At 38.3% G+C, this 16573-nt stretch overlaps 1 protein-coding gene across 4 annotated transcripts in view; it reads left to right on the plus strand.

Annotated features, from left to right (window-relative positions):
* The first annotated feature begins 409 nt into the window (after window positions 1-409).
* Window positions 410-16573, plus strand: part of ptprua (protein tyrosine phosphatase receptor type Ua) — a 377653-nt gene continuing 361489 nt past the window's right edge. For all 4 annotated transcript variants that reach the window (XM_079829338.1, XM_079829340.1, XM_079829339.1 and 1 more), the window contains exon 1: window positions 410-619. In XM_079829338.1, coding sequence (XP_079685464.1) covers window positions 550-619 — 70 coding nt within the window. In that variant the 5' untranslated portion in view covers window positions 410-549. The remainder of the gene's footprint in view (window positions 620-16573) is intronic.

Consider the following 16573-nt stretch of genomic DNA (forward strand, 5'->3'; position numbering starts at 1 on the left):
AATTTTGCATGATTATTAAAAAACTCAAACAAACGTTTGTTTTTTCAAACTATTTAGAGACATCTTGAATGCCTAATCATTTTTGTTTCATTGTTTTTATTTGTATAGGCTATTTCACTTTGTATATTGTTTCCATCCAATGTTCTCTTTGATACGCTTGTAATTGCAAACTCTCATACTCACGTCGTCAAGTAAGAATTGAAACCATGGGCTACTCGTTGAAACAAACAGACAAGGAAATGAGAACTACGTTTTATGTGTTTTCAATACTCGACTGGAGGATCGGTTTCCCTCAACAATATGCAGCAGCTGATGTTTTTTGGTGAATAACCACAGAGAGGCGCCATAGCCCTTCCTCTACACATTGGGTTCATCTCCAGAGTTGTAAGGGGGTTTAATAGTTTGCCGTGACGTCAGCGAGCAGATCTGGGGTCTGTGCTGCGTGTCTCTGGATGAAACTCAGTGGCGCAGCAGCAGGATATTTACCACACTCTACCACACTCACTGACTGAATTTCACCTGCCTTTACCTGCTGGACTAAACGCTACCATGAACCTGTCTGCTGTTCTGCTGTTTCTCATCGCCAGGGTCTGTGCGGAAAGTCTAGAGGGGCCAACAGGTAAGACACGAGTGTTTCAGAGACTTTGATTTCATACCATGGAGTCTAAATCAGTATACTCACACACAATCGGTCCTGGGAATTTCAGAACAGTCAAAACAGACTTCGGAAGCACTTTATTCTCTTTTGCATGAGCTGGAAAGTTTAAGGTCCTGACTGTGTAACGGCCGGCGTTTAATGCGGTATGTTTGTAGAAAGAAATGAGATAAATCAGAGTTTTGTGAAGAAGTGCTGAGTTTTTATAGGTTTTAATTTTCTTCTTCTTCAATGATTTGAGATGGGAGTGTATTTGAATGGACCATTATTTTTCTGAAATGAGAAATCGTCATGATTCATTTCTTGTGACAGACGATTTTTGTTTTCTGAATATGCATTGGTAAATGTTTCCATTGGTGTTATAAGTTCAAAATAACTTACATAGCCTATGGCAGTGTGAATATGAAGCTATATTTAATAAATTGCCAATCCATCAGTAAGAATGTACTTGCTTTCACTGATTTAAAAGACAAGTTAACAGAATTAACATTCATGTGATAATGTTGTTCCAAAACCATAAGCCTTTCTTTCTTCTGTTGAACGTTAAAGATGTCAGGTAGATTGCAGATCTCAGTCACTATTAATTTCCATTGTATAAAAAAATGCAACGAAAGTAACTGAGACTGATCTGTGAGCAGCCTAACATTTTCTTTTGTTTTTCATGGAGAAGAAAGAAAGAAGGCTTGGAACAACATGAGGATGAGAGAATTCCAAGTTAATGAAAAAAAATAAATAAATAAATATGTATATATATATATATATATATATATATATATATATATATATATATATATATATATATATATATATATATATATATATATATATATATATATATATATATATATGGTGTACTGTTTAATAAATATGAATCGAAATAAAAAATTTAAAATTATTTTGTGGCATAAAGTTGACTCTAATCTAATCTAAACTCTAATGACTATTAGTCAGATATATTTATTCAATCATGAATTCATGGCTGTTCTCGATTAAATCTAGTATTTCATTTTGGTTCAGACTCCGTAAGTAAGAGAATATGAAGAGGTATGCCCTGAGGATCAGCTTCTGTCAGACTCCTGTATATTGCCTCAATATTTACATTTTTTCCCCCCCTGCTTGTTCAAAGTCTCTTGCGTTTACTTTCATGACATCAAATATGATCGCTGTAGCTGTTCTGGCTTTGCTTGTCAGGTCGTGTTGTGGTTTGTGGAGGGATTTTTGAGCTCCTAGATCAGTTTCAACTCACATAACAAATAAATGTTTGAAGACTGTTAAACGGCAAAAATCCATCCATCCATCCATCCATCCATCCATCCATCCATCCATCCATCCATCCTTGTCCTACAGTATGTAGGATTGTGCGGATGTTAGAGTCTTGGGCCATAGTTAATGAATAAACTTAATAAAAGAGATTAATACAACCAGTTATACATTTCATTGGACTAATTTAACTCAGAAATTACCTTTATATATAATTCAGTCATTATAATTAATGTATTGACTTGGAGAAAAAATTAATTTAGATGTTTGCACATAAAGCACATTTTAGCTAACATGACAACGTTTTATTATTATTTATTTTATTTTTGTGCATACCATGCAGTTTTTGCCATTTGCTATCAACATAATTCTGTTACGTCTATTCGGTGGCATTTATATTTTGTCAGAGTACACATTGGGCTGTTTACTGATGGATTTCGGGGAGCATACTGCATGTATTGCGACGTTAAAGTCGATTTTTCTGTGTCTTTGAAGCATCCTTCATACTGTCAGATTACAGCATCATACAGTGGGGTGTGTGGGAGGTAATGAGACCTGAGTGCAAGTTCACTTCACTGACACTAACAGTGTGTGTGTGTGTGTGTGTGTGTGTGGCTGCGATTGGGGGCGAGAAAGGTTACAGAGGGTCTCTCACTGCAGTAATCCAAATGAAAGTGAGTGGGCATTTCAGAAAATGCGTTCAAGGACACAGAAGGGTTGCACACTAGGCATTGCCAGTTTTTAAAGGAATAGTTAATTCCAAAATTACAATTCTGTCTTTAATTACATGTTAGAATTAAACCTGTATGCTGTTATTTTTTCTGTATTTTATTCATACAATGATAAATTCTTAGTTAAAGGGATAGTTCACCCTAGTAAAATTATCCCATAATTTACTCACCCTCAAGTCATCCTAGGTGTATATGACATTCTTCTTTCAGACGAATACAATCGGAGTTATATAAAAAAATGTCCTGGCTCTTCCAAGCTTTATAATGGCAGTGAATGGCAGCCCAAAATTTGAAGCCCAAAAAATTGTATCCATCCATTATAAAATTAATCCATATGGCTCCGGGGGATTAATAAAGGCCTTCTGAAGCAAATCCACTCTTGCAGTTCAAAATGTTTACGATTTTTTCTGGAAGTCATCGTCGTGCCAGTTACACTTTTTTCGTAAGTTGTTAACACATAGGATGTCTTGAGGGTGAGTAAATCATGGGGTAATTTTCATTTTTGGGTGAACTATCCCTTTAATACTGTAAGTAGTCGTTATGACTCTTCATTCCAAGTCTTCTGAAGCTATACGGTTTAATTCATTATTCAACTATAATTTTCCACTCTGCTATAGCTCTGAAATCTCATCCTTCATTCAGGATATTCAAAGACATGCGTTTTCGCATCAGTTTTCCATTTGTTTTTGGTGATGTTGACATCAAAACTGGCAAAGGGCTGTCAGCGTGCTACTTTTAAAATTGGATGTGAATGAGATTTCAGGGAATGGAACAAGTTAATCAAAGTGAACCGTTCCTTTAAAAGCCGAACACACTGTGAGTTCTTCCCTACTTAGTGAATACAGTTTGCAGATAGTTTGCTCACTTGCATAATCTGACTCATGATGTAGTCTTCTGACATTTACAGTTGAAAAACACTCAATATGCCTTACTATATAGCAAGCAAATGAAAGTTCTCTGCCGTATGCTGTTGTGCTTTGGCCATTTCCAAAGGAAATGCTTTCAGCTTTGCTTGTGATGTTAAACAACACTGTGTCATTAAACTGCCATCTACAGAATAAGGCATAGCAATACAATAGAGGCTTTTCCTGAATGAATAGATTAATAAATGACTGCATTGATCAATAATGTGTCGTACTGTGTATATGTATTCATTACCTGATTCTGTGGAATACTTGAATGTGACTGGTCATTTGCAGTCAAATATTAGCATAATGACCACTAAACTGAATGACTGACTGATGACCCTGGCATGGCTGTGCTAGTTTTATGTTTCTCATTGTTCTGTACTCTCGTTTCCTCCCAGATAATCAAACAATCTACACTCAAATCAATGTTTCAAATGATTTATTGTGTATGGCAGCATTTCCAAATGCAATTCTAACCATTTGTCTATCTGAACACTTACTTACCCTATCTGCCATTGGTTGAATAAACAGATACTAATAGATACAAAAATTCACGCCATTTGCTGAGACGATGTCAGGCTAGTTGGGATGTCGAAGTGTTTACACTGTTTCAGGCGAATCAATATTTAGATACGCCTCTGCACATTTAGCTGGGATAGGAGAATGTATTTTAACATCAAAAAAATGACATAAGTCAGCTTTAAGCCTGGAGAACCTACAAAATCCGGTTTAACCACAACCATCTGATATACTTTTTGCATGACACTGAGATGTATTCAAAGCACCAGGTGATGTTAGATATAAAGAGCAAGAGATGGGTAGAAAAACGACAGAATTATGAATTGCGCAAGAGCAGTGTCCTGAAACCCCCAGCAACCCACCAGAGTCAGCAGAAAAGAGCAAGAGTAGGTGGTTGATATTATAAAGGAGGGCAGCAGAGGGCAATCGCTGGGCTATTCATTCTCTCAAACGCTTTCACTCAGTACAGCAGCCTTACAGTCTTAACACTAGAACCACCACGGGGTAAAATTTACCCATGGCTGTTTTTCTGTTTTTTTGTTGAGATAAAACCAGATTTAAAAACGGGCATTTATACCTATAAGCGCCAGCGGGTCAAATTTACCCCTATATAATTCCTCTATTTTTACACTATGTTTGAGCAACGCGTCGTCTTACTGTAAACAGTCACACAACGCACGGTCAAATAAAGATGTTTTAGCCTATTTATAAATGTTCAAACTTTGTATTAATTATACTTTTTTTTGTTGCAATTTTGTAATGAGTATTTTTTGCTACTGTGTTGCTATTTATTCAAGTCTGCCCGTTTCCTGACAAAAAAAAAAAATCAGATATGATATAATGAATAAAACAATTTTCATGATTATCCCAAGTTTATTGGTGTTGTTCTTTTATTCAAATTATAAATGATATAACTATACAAATGAAGAATTAATTCGGTCAAACTGTGCACTTGAATTCGTATGTTATCCTTATCGTAAGTTGTCATACATCTTATGCAGTGCTGTGTATTATTATTGCTCTTCATTGTCTATTTAGGGTATTTTAGTCATTTAAATTACATGGGTTATCTTAATATGGGATTAATGACATTTTATTATAATATTACACCACCCAAATATGTATTTATTTCCATCTAATTCTCGTCATCATTGCAGGCTGGTTTAGCCTATAGTCACCAAAAAGTGATTAGTGTAGCCTGCTTAAAATAGCATAAAACAACGGGACAAAAACATAGTTGATGACTAAAAATAATAATTTCAAGACTCTATACATTACTTTGTGAAGACAGTGGCATAATACAGTGACATATTACGTTTTTTAGCCGTATCAATACAGTAATAATCTGCATTGTGTAAATTTTACCCGCTGGCAGTTTTAGGTATACAGCGACCCCTGGCAGTTCTAGTGTTAAAGGCGATGAAGACATTGCACTCATGCTGCACACAATTTCAATTTGTTGTTCAAGCCCAGTCATCAAAGTACCATAAGAGCGGTTAGAGAGTGGACTGCTCCGTAGGCTTTCGAATTGCTCTTGTGGTACTTTGATGCCATACACCAATCAGTCTGCACAGCGCCGCTTCAAGTCGATCACACCTAAAGCCTCCATTGCGCGTGATTGGATATGATTGGTTTATGAGAGAAATCCTTGTTTTCCGAGCATGTGACAATGCTGCTGTGTTTGCATGTTTGAGTCTTGTCTTGTCATAACATGTTGCTCCACGTTCATTTTTTGCAGCCGTGCAGAATGCACGCTGATCATCTCCAATTGTGCAGGCTGTGCGTTAACTTCCTGCCCTTTATCTGAATAGACAGCCCTGAGAGATCTCACACCACTGCATCCCTGTGCTGCGCTCACCTGCAAGGCATCATGGGATATCATGCAGGGCCTGTCAGATCTCACGTCCAGGTGCTGTCACTACATTGTTGCTTTTGCTGCTCCCAGAAGCCATTATGGAACAGATGGTGTTTTGCCTGCGGGGTTTGCCCACCCTGTCAGATCCCATCAACCGGTGTTTAGGTGCCCACCCGTCCCTCATCCGCATACCTTCTTCACAACTCCATCACCAGGGCAACACTTTTTTATGTAAAGGGAGCCTTTCAAATCTCCAATTTTATTTTCTCTTAGCATACAGATGGTAAGAATAGAGGCATCAGCAGATGGGGATAAAATAATAAAAGACTAACTATAGTTCACAAAATGGGATAATTAACTCTAAGATGTGAAAACAGTGATGTAATTCATTGATTATTGCAAAATGCATTTCATAAAAATGCAAATCATGCAGATGGTTAAAGAGAGGTTTTTTCTTCATCATCTTACTTATGGTTTTACTTGACAATGAAAAGTAGGGCCTTGAAGTAGGCTTCTGGATTTGAGCCTATACGTCTACCTATAAACCGCTCAGAGCACCTTAGCAACCACATGCTCATGCAACACGCTCAACCACACAAAGTACCTCAACAACTACCTGCAACCACAAACGATACCCTAAAAACTAGATAGTAACATGCTAAAAACACTCAAAACACCTTAGCAACTGCATGGCATGACCTGTCAAACAGCCAGTACACCCTAACAACCACTTAGCAAAGTGCTCAAAATACCTTAGCAACTATATTGCAGTACACTAGCAACCACCCACAAAACCCTAGCGACCACAAACTATACCAACATGCGTAACCACTCAAAACACCATAGCAAATACATAGCATTCGAAATACTTAAACAGCTACTTGTAACCATGCACCAACAACACCCTAGAAACATGCTAAAAACATTCAGAATACCTTAGAAACTACACGACATGACCTGGGAACCACCCAGAACACCCTAGCAACAATATAGCAACATGCACATTCAAAACACCTTAGCAACAGCACAATATGCCAGAATCACACAAGACACCTTAGCAAACAAATGCCTTGGCAACCATTGCAAATACAATAGAATACAAGAGGCCACATAGCTACAATAAAAAAAAATAAAAAACACAATCAGAACCCTAGCAACCACTTAGAAATGTGTTCATAATAACTCAAAATATCTTAACAACTACCTGCAAGCACAAACAACACTTGAAAAACCACTAGTAACTGCTAAAAACACTCAAAACACATAACATTCCCTGGCAACCACACAGAACACCCTCATAACATACAGCAACACGCTAAACACCATAACCCCCCCCAGAACAGCTTAGAATTGACATACTGCAGCAACACGCTAAAAAATATAAAAACACCTTCACAACTTCATAGCTATGCCCTAGCAACCACCCACAACATCATGGCAACCACATAGCTCATAAGCACTCAAAATACATTAAGCATACCAATACCGTTAAGCATACATCGGTTGTACACTCGTTATTGTGGTGCACTGTGGGATTGAATGAGTGCACTTGATAACGTCCATTATGGTTTCTGACGCCACTACAAAGGGCTGTCCCCTAAAATAGCCCTGTTTAAGGGAGCATTTCGGATACAGCCCTAGTAACGCATTGACAACCAATGAGAATACACTAAAAGCAGGGCCATATGCAGGGTTTTAGAACTACCAAGGTCCATAAACTGACAAATGACTGTCTAAATATTAAAACTAATAAGTGATTTAATGAAAGGCTATCAGGAAAGAGCCAAGTGACCAAGTTCATTAAATAAAATATTCACAACATGTAATCTTATGCTGCAAATCGGCTCCGGTTGAGTTCTTTACCTGGATAATATCAGTAGTATGTATGTCAGTAGTTTAACATTTCTATCATAATACAATTTTCAGATTAAATGTTTAGCTACTTGCATGTCACTTTTGACTGTTAAAACTGAAGCATCATGCTGGAATTCAACACTAATCAACTGGTCAGCTCAGATCAGAAAGCAACAATGTACAGTTACTATTAGACAATTATTTCACAGATTTTATTATTTTAGAGGGACAGACCTCAGGAACCTCTTTGGTGGCTACAGCCATGACTAAAAGCCTTATAGCAATGTACTAAAAAATCAGAACATAATTACCAACCGCAAAGCAACACTATGCTGGGTTTCCATGTTTTATGGGGTCTTTTCATAGACATGATGATTGTTTGTTATACTGTACAAACTGTATATTCTATCCCCTAACCCTAAATTTACCCATCACAAAAAAACAAAACAAAAAAAACAAAAAACATTATTTGGTATTATTTATAAGCTGTTTTCCTCATGGGGACCAATAACATCCCCAAAACGTAAGGAATACACCCCCCCCCCCCCCTTCCAAAACACACACACACGCGCGCACACACACACACATAAAATATTTTTAGAAACACATAACTCACCTTCTCATGTCCTTCAGAGATGCTGATGGTTCTTCCTAGTTTGGCAAACAACGTTTTACTGCACAGCTGTCCAAACAATTGTCTAACAAAGCTAAAGGAGCAGTACACACTAAAATGTAAATTCTGCCATAATTTACTCTGTCATGCCACGCATTTATTGGAAAAATGTTAGACCAGTGATGTGTGATGTCATTTTCATCAAAACTGGCATAATGCACCTCAACACAAGATTAAATGTGTGCAAGCGCAAACGAGATTTAAAGGGGTAGTTTAAAAAATAAGATATGTTGAAGAATGTCGGTAACCAAACAGTTGATGGACCCCCTTGACTTCCATAGTATGGAAAAAAAAATACCTTGGAAGTCAATGGGGCCAATTTGTTTGGTTACCGACATTCTTCAAAATATTTTCTTTTTTGTTCAGCAGAAGAAAGAAATTCATGACAGAATTTTCATTTTTGGTTGAACTATCCCTTTAAGATGGGAGTGGGGAAGCGGGGCACTTATGCTTTTTTCGGATATCACCCTTCATGCGTAATATAGCTGTATGTGAATGTAAAATGCCTGCAAAGGCAAAAAAAAAAAATAACTGAACTGAACTGCCTGAAACGAGTCATCAGTAATTACAGTCATATGGTAGAAGCCTATAAAAAAAAAAAAGTAATTTTTACAATATGATAATAGAGGCACTTTACTTTTTAATTGTATGTAAAAAAAAAAAAAAAAAACTAAAGCTGAAATTGAAATATAAACTATATAGACACAAAAAAAAAATTACAAATTGCAACAACACAAAATTACTTAAACTAAACCTAAAATGAAAATGGAAATTACAAAAAAAATGTATTTCTCATTTTTGAATCTCAACAGTATTGTCATTTGCTTTCATTTTATAGAAACACGTCAACATTCAGCAACAAATTGTATTGTAATTTAATTTGAATGTGAAGAAACATTTTGAAATATACTGTATTAATGCACTTTTTGATCATTTGACATTTTTTTGACAATCAACCACCTTTGAGAATGACTCTTGAAGGACCAGCACCACATCCTCTAGTACCACTGTTTGAAGAATTCATCTACCAGAGTCTGGCAGTACTTTTTGGGAGTTCATTTTAGTCCATCCTGAAGTCCGTTTTGCAGAGATGGACTAAAAATGAACTCCCAAAACATACTGCCAGATTCTGGAAGATGAATTCTTCAAACAGTGGTACTAGAGGATGTGGTGCTGGTCCTTCAAGAGTCACTCTCAACCTATCTGTCCATAAAGCCTATAAAAAAACCTTCTTCATGTATTTTACAACACTTCAGCTTGTGATTCTTATCTAGTGGGGGTAATTTTTTAGGATTCTTTACCTAACTGAAGTCTCTGAGATCCTGACACCTTGCACTTCTGGAGACTCCAGGTTGGTTGCAGCTTTGGAAAATGGTGGCGCTGGAGACTAAAGGGTTCCTGATGGTTTCACCCTTAATTCTTCACCTTAATTCTTAATTCTTTTGCAGTTAACAGGTGTCTTTTCTTCACCACCTGTTTTTGTCAGATCCTGCTGACCCAACGAGCATTTCACTGTCCAATGGTCATGCCTTAACTGCAATGTCTAGTATTGCATTAGTATTGCATCCTTCTCATGGGCATTTAATACTTTTTGACTTTTCAGTCTGAGTTAAATCTCTTTTTTGGCTCAATTTATCTGTAAAAGAAAACATGCCTAATAATTCTGCACACCTGAATATAAGGTGATTTTCATTTCCAGCCTTCATGAACAATTATATATCACTTATACATTATTAAATACTAAATCAATAGTAGTTATTAGGATTACTGTGGTTTGGAATTGGTCAAATGTGCCTGGAAAAAAAATTGGATCAGAAAATCAACGTGCCTAATAATTCTGCTCTCCCTGTATGTTTGAATGGACGTGTACCACGTGAACCGTCGGTATTATTTATTCACACGTCTGCACCTTGGCATGAAGTCAGAGGGGAAGGTGACTTTGTCAAATGTGTCAGCATACTGTAACACCTGGGATAACAGCTGTTTCTTTTTCCCACTGGCAACCCCTCCAGCGGACAGTGAAGTGGGCACCATCACCCACTGAAGAGAGGTCTATTCAAGGGCATGTAGAGACCAGACCAAGATGGAATCTGCACACTGATTTGAAAGCAGAATCTCATAGATTTTAACATGGTGTTAAATAGAGCTGAGAGTACTACACTCTAATTGGCAGCTAAAATCATCATCGAATTAAATAAAATATTTAATAAATGAACACACAAGAGACTGAAGACGTGTGGAATTTTGTGAATGATGGGTTTTCTCTGCTGAAACCTGAAAAGGTTTCTGCAGGCATAAAATCTTCCACAAAATCAACCCAACCACACCATACAGTATGCTATCATATGAACTGCTAAAAGTTCAGTCTAATGTGTTTACAGCTTTAAAACAAGCGTGCCACTCTATAACACTCTATAAAGGCTTTATGTTATACACATCAACTGTGGACATAATGAGAAGATCATAGACTCATAGACCCCTCCCTCCATGACCCCGTGACCTCAAACCCATCTTTTTCATGTCTGGGGCTTTTGTTGAGGATACAGTCAGTGCGTCACAGATGTTGTTATGACTGGAGTCACAATGAATGAAACTAGGACAGTAACCATGTCAGATATGACCTCGTTCAATCAAATCACCACATAAGCATCAATGTATAATATAGTATTAATAATTATGTATATATTACATTAAAATACAGTAGCTGCAATGATAACTAGAAGAGGAAAGTGTGTCAAGGCAAACTTTAAAAGTTGGCTTGACAAAGCTTATATTGAATAAAAGAAAGCTTGAAACGTGCCTAAAGTCGGGTGCACACTGTGCGATAATAGTTTTTTATGATTGTTCCATGCCAGACTGTACGAACATGATCCACACTGTAAGCCATGTCACACTGTAAGATCTAAGTTGTCATTAATATCAGACTGTACGATAGTCAAGGCGCATTAAAAACAAACGCACGCAAGAAAACTCATCCGCAGTTTTATATCATCAATCAATGAGGCGTTCGGAGACAGTGAGCTGCATTACATGCAGGATTGAAATGGTGGCTACAAAGAAATCTCTAGTGTTCATTTTGGTCATGGTTTGTCTTAAAAAATTAAAACAATTTGACGGTTGTCGTAGGAGAAGTCACACTACAGGACTGTGCGCCAAATCTTCTGAGATCAAATTTTATCTCAACGGTCAATAATCAGCTGTCGTTGAACATGTCAAACTAACGATCAAAGACTTCCGATTTTAGCCTAGGATCAGGGGAATATTTTAGGATTTTCACAAATTTGTCTTAGACGGCCAAAACGTTGCCAAAATCTCACAGTGTGCTCCCGGCTTAAAGGGTTCGTTCACCCAAAAAGGAAAATTATGTTATTAATTACTCACCCTCATGTCATTCCAAACCTGTAAGAGCTTTGTTCATCTTCGGAACACAAATTAAGAATTTCTTTATAAAATCCGACAGCTCTATGACCTCTCCATAGACAGAAATTTAATGAACACTTTCAAGACCCTGAAAGGTAGTACAAACTTTGTTAAAATAGTCCATGTGTCTCCAGTGGTTCAATCTTAATTCAACCTTCTGGGCCTTGAAAGTGTTAATGAAAAAGCTGTCTGTGGAGGGGTCAGAGAGCTCTTGAATTTCACCAAAAAGATCTTAATTTGTGTTCTCACGAGTTTGGAATGACGTGAGGGTGAGTAATTAATGACATCATTTTCATTTTTGGGTGAACTAACCCTTTAAGAAATGTATTCTTGTTGGTTTCGTTGATACCATTTTCAAGAAAAGTTTACATTTAAAATGTCATGTGGTGTAACCATAAAGGAAAAAGTCATAACATATTTCCCTTGTTGCCTTGAGTACTGTACAGAGGCTTGTTGCATGAAGCTAGTTGAGCAAACTCTGAGATTCAGAGTAGATTTAGTGTTGACAAAACCATACAAATCCAACTTGGTTTAGATCAGGTTCAGCAGGCTCACAATGCTCGGTATAAACATTCTCTATCAACTCAGGTTTTGATCCAGAGTGTGTGATTAACTAGAGCGTGTGCAGCTGAAAGTGTGACGCATGCAGCGATCAGACAATCACACAGGAACATGGAGAGCTTCAGTTTGATTCACTTCTCTGTTGATGATGAGATCGTTATGAAAAAATGTAATGAATTTAAACGCATTTACAAGGACTGAAATAAACACTGTTGCTGCAAAAGTTTGAGGAGATGGCTGAATGAAAACATCTGACTATATCAATGCATGTGTATCAACTGAATTTAAATAATTTATGTTCACAAAGAGCTAAAAAGAAAACATAAGCTTAATCTGTTTAAAATCTTTATATATTAAAACATTCACCCCCATCCTCCCCACCACCACCAGGATGGTCCCTGCCCATACCTCCCGGGGGGTCGGCTACACCCTTGCCTTCACAGCTGATTTGGTTTGCGATCTTTAATCCAGAATAAAACCTACTCCGGAGCAGGTTAGCCATGTAGCGTAAGTTACCAAGACAATAAACACAGATAAAAACTAATCCACCTTCCTGAGAAGCATGGTTAGAAGCATAGTTTCTTGTTTGCATGACGTGGACTTAATAAATCATTATCTTGAGCAAAATAAGCAAGCTGACATTTAGTACAATATATATCTTTTATTTAGAAAACATACAAATGTAATTTATGTCTTTTAGTTTGTCAAGAGATTTAAAGCACCGTTTTTGAAGAGTGCTTCAATGCATGTGCGTACTGGTTTGAGTCCTATATCACAGGTAGTTCTTTCAAGGTTGCCTGGAGAGGGGAGGTATACAAAGCACATCAGCTGACCACAGGGGTTCCTCAGAGCTCAGTGCTTGGACCTCTCCTCTTCTCCGTTTTCACTACATCATTAGGACCCATTATACAGGCACATGGCTTCTCATACCACTGCTATGCTGATGACACTCAGCTCTACCTTTCATTCCAACCAGACGACCCCACAGTAGCTGCAAGAATCTCCAGCTGTCTGCCGGACATCTCAGCATGGATGAAAAAACATCACATGCAGCTCAACCTGGCAAAGACTGAACTGCTCGTCTTCCTTGCCAATCTGACAATACAACATGACTTCACCAACCAGCTAGGTTCATCTCGGATCACCCCTTCAGGGTCGGTCAGAAACCTTGGCGTAATCTTTGACGACCAGCTGTCCTTCAAAGACCACATTTCAAAGACAGCTTGCTCATGCAGGTTTGCGCTCCACAACATCAGGAAGATCAGACCTTTCCTAACAGAGCATGCAACCCAGCTTCTCGTCCAGGCCCTGGTCATTTCTAGGCTTGACTACTGCAATGCGCTTCTGGCTGGACTTCCATCATGTGCGATCAAAACGCTCCAAATAATCCAGAATGCAGCAGCACGTCTTATCTTCAACGAACCCAAAAGGGCCCACGTCACACCACTCTTCATCTCTCTGCACTGGATACCACTCGCTGCTCGCATCAAGTTCAAGGTGCTTACGTTCGCTTACAGATCCACCACGAGCTCAGCTCCTGCATACTTTGACTCGCTCCTACAAGTCTACACCCCCACCAGAAGCCTTCGCTCAGCTAAGGAGCGACGGCTTGTGGTACCTTCAGAGAGAGGCAGAAAATCCCTCTCCAGAACATTACCATTCACCGTTCCCTGCTGGTGGAACGATCTTCCCACCTCCATCCGAATTGTAGAATTACTGACAACATTCAAACTCACCTCTTTCGTGAGCACTTAACCTTATCTTAAAAAAAAAAAAATGTTTTCCTTATTTTCCTTCTATTTTCCTCTACTTCTTCCCTGACCTAGTGTATGATGCTCTGTGCAATGTCCAAAACGTAGTACTTCAGGCACTTTCTGTGTTTCACTGCCTCCTCATGACAGATCGCTTTCTGTACTCCTCAGTTGTAAGTCGCTTTGGATAAAAGCGTCTGCTAAATGCATAAATGTAAATGTACGTGCTCTAGTACGTAAAAAAAAGAGCCTATTTGAATCTGGAAATAAAGTAAAATAACTGAGAAAAATAAGAATTAGTCCTCAGGTGCCATGTTCATAATTTATAGCATAAAATCTAGCATGAATTCGATTTCAAAATAATTAATTAAAAGCATTTATTACTCCACCACCTGCGTGAAATCATTAACCAACGTGGTTGAACGACAGATTTGCGACAGTATGGTTTCGGGAAACAGTCGTGACTAGCTAGTTGAATTCTTCAGCAATGCATCGTACTATGGTAGTTAAGCTGTGAGTTACGACGTTGTACGAGAAATGCACCCCTAGGTAGCAACTGAAACTGATTCAATGCAACAGGCCTCTGTTATTATATCATCTGATATTGTAAGAGATTCATTGACCTTGACACACAGTTGTGAGGCTCTGCAGGGTCTCTATGATGTCATTGGGTTCTATTTATACGATACCAACATGCTTAGTCAAGCCCACATAACTTGGGACCACAAAGTAATACCACCACAACGCTAGAGTATTCTGCTAGGCTGCCAGAGGGTTGCCCTTATATTTTCCACTTTGCAAAAATCATAAAGTAATATCACACCTCTCCTCAACAAGCCACACAGCTATTCAGTTACTGTTCTTTGCAGTTTTTTTGCTACTATAGACGAATAATTGACCTTTTCTCAGAGATTCACTGTTACTCTTACCAACCTTGCATAAGTGATGTTGGCAGCCAAGGTGAATCCAAAGGGATTGTCTTATTCAAAGAGAAGGTTGGATTGATTTCAGATAAGATTGAAGCTGCTTCTTAAAGGGATAGTTCACCCAAAAATGAAAATTCTGTCATCATTTACTCACCCTCAAGTTTTTCCAAAGCTATATGAATTTCTTTATTCTGCTGATTACAAAGGAAGATATTTGGAAGAAGCAGATCTTGGCAGCAATTGACTATCATAGTGGGGAAAAAATACTATGGTAGTCAATGGCTGCCGAGATCTGCTTGGTTACAAACATTCTTGAAAATGTCTTCCTTTGTGTTCAGCAGAAGAAAGAAATGAATACAGGTTTGGAACAACTTGAGGGTGAGTAAATGATGACAGAATTTTCATTTATGGGTAAACTATCCTTTTAACTGCTGATGGGGTGCAAATGTTTGAGGGACATTTTGGAGTGTTAGGTGTTCTGACTGGAAGCACTTTGTCAACTTTATTCCATTCATAAACTTGAGCAGTTTGGAAAAGCATGTTGTGATGATGCAATCCTGGTTTCTGTGTTCAGAAGTATATACAGGAGTAGGAGGAAAAGGCATTGGGAAAGTTGCAGCAAAGGAAGGAGAAATAATACATAGAATATTTGAGAAATCCTCCCACTTCGGATACTTTCTGGTATTATTTTTATACCATGGTGGGCGTTAACAAATGAGAAAACAAAGGTTTTGTCCAGTAATAGCATCTTCCACGAGGGTCTGACAGGCCTGGTTGCTCCGGAAAATGTGACGGCAGTGGGCCGAACATAGAATGGACTTTAACGTTCAGCCTTTTTGTTCAGGAGAAGTCTTCAGCATTCCCATCTGAAATAACCCGTCTTCGTATACCCTCCCACATCACGCACTCTCTTTTATTGTTTTCATTCCCCAGACAACCCATTATTACACGCTGAGGCGGAAAGTGGGTTATGTTTTGGAACCGAAATCTGCATTCTCCCGATCTCTCGCTTTCTCTCCATTGTCCGTTACTCCCTCATCATGTGTAGCAAGAAAAAAAAAGACAAAGCCACTTCTTAATTAAGGACGCCAATCATTTGGAAGAGAGATTTAGGTGTGGAAACAGATCCACGTGGCGTCCTAATCACACTAGGCAAATCTCTATTGTCAGCGCTGGATGCTGGGACAATGGAAGTCGTGGTCTGTCACTGATTAATTGGGCGCACAGATTAGGAACAATAGATTTTTTTTGTTTCCGTTCACTAGCCGTCTCACTCCCATTCAACAGGCAGAGAGAGAGAGAGAGAGAGACAGGTGCAAAGAATCAAGCTTCTTAACCCGCCCTGACACCAATCTGCTTGTCTTTTCGTCTGTAAACCAAAGGATGTCAAGTAAAGCTCCAGAGTCCGGCATGTTTAATTAATAATCTGTTGCAGAGGGATTATAGAGTGACAGCAAGAG

This window comes from Gobio gobio, assembly GCF_949357685.1.
Source record: "Gobio gobio genome assembly, chromosome: 11".
Taxonomy (NCBI): domain Eukaryota; kingdom Metazoa; phylum Chordata; class Actinopteri; order Cypriniformes; family Gobionidae; genus Gobio; species Gobio gobio.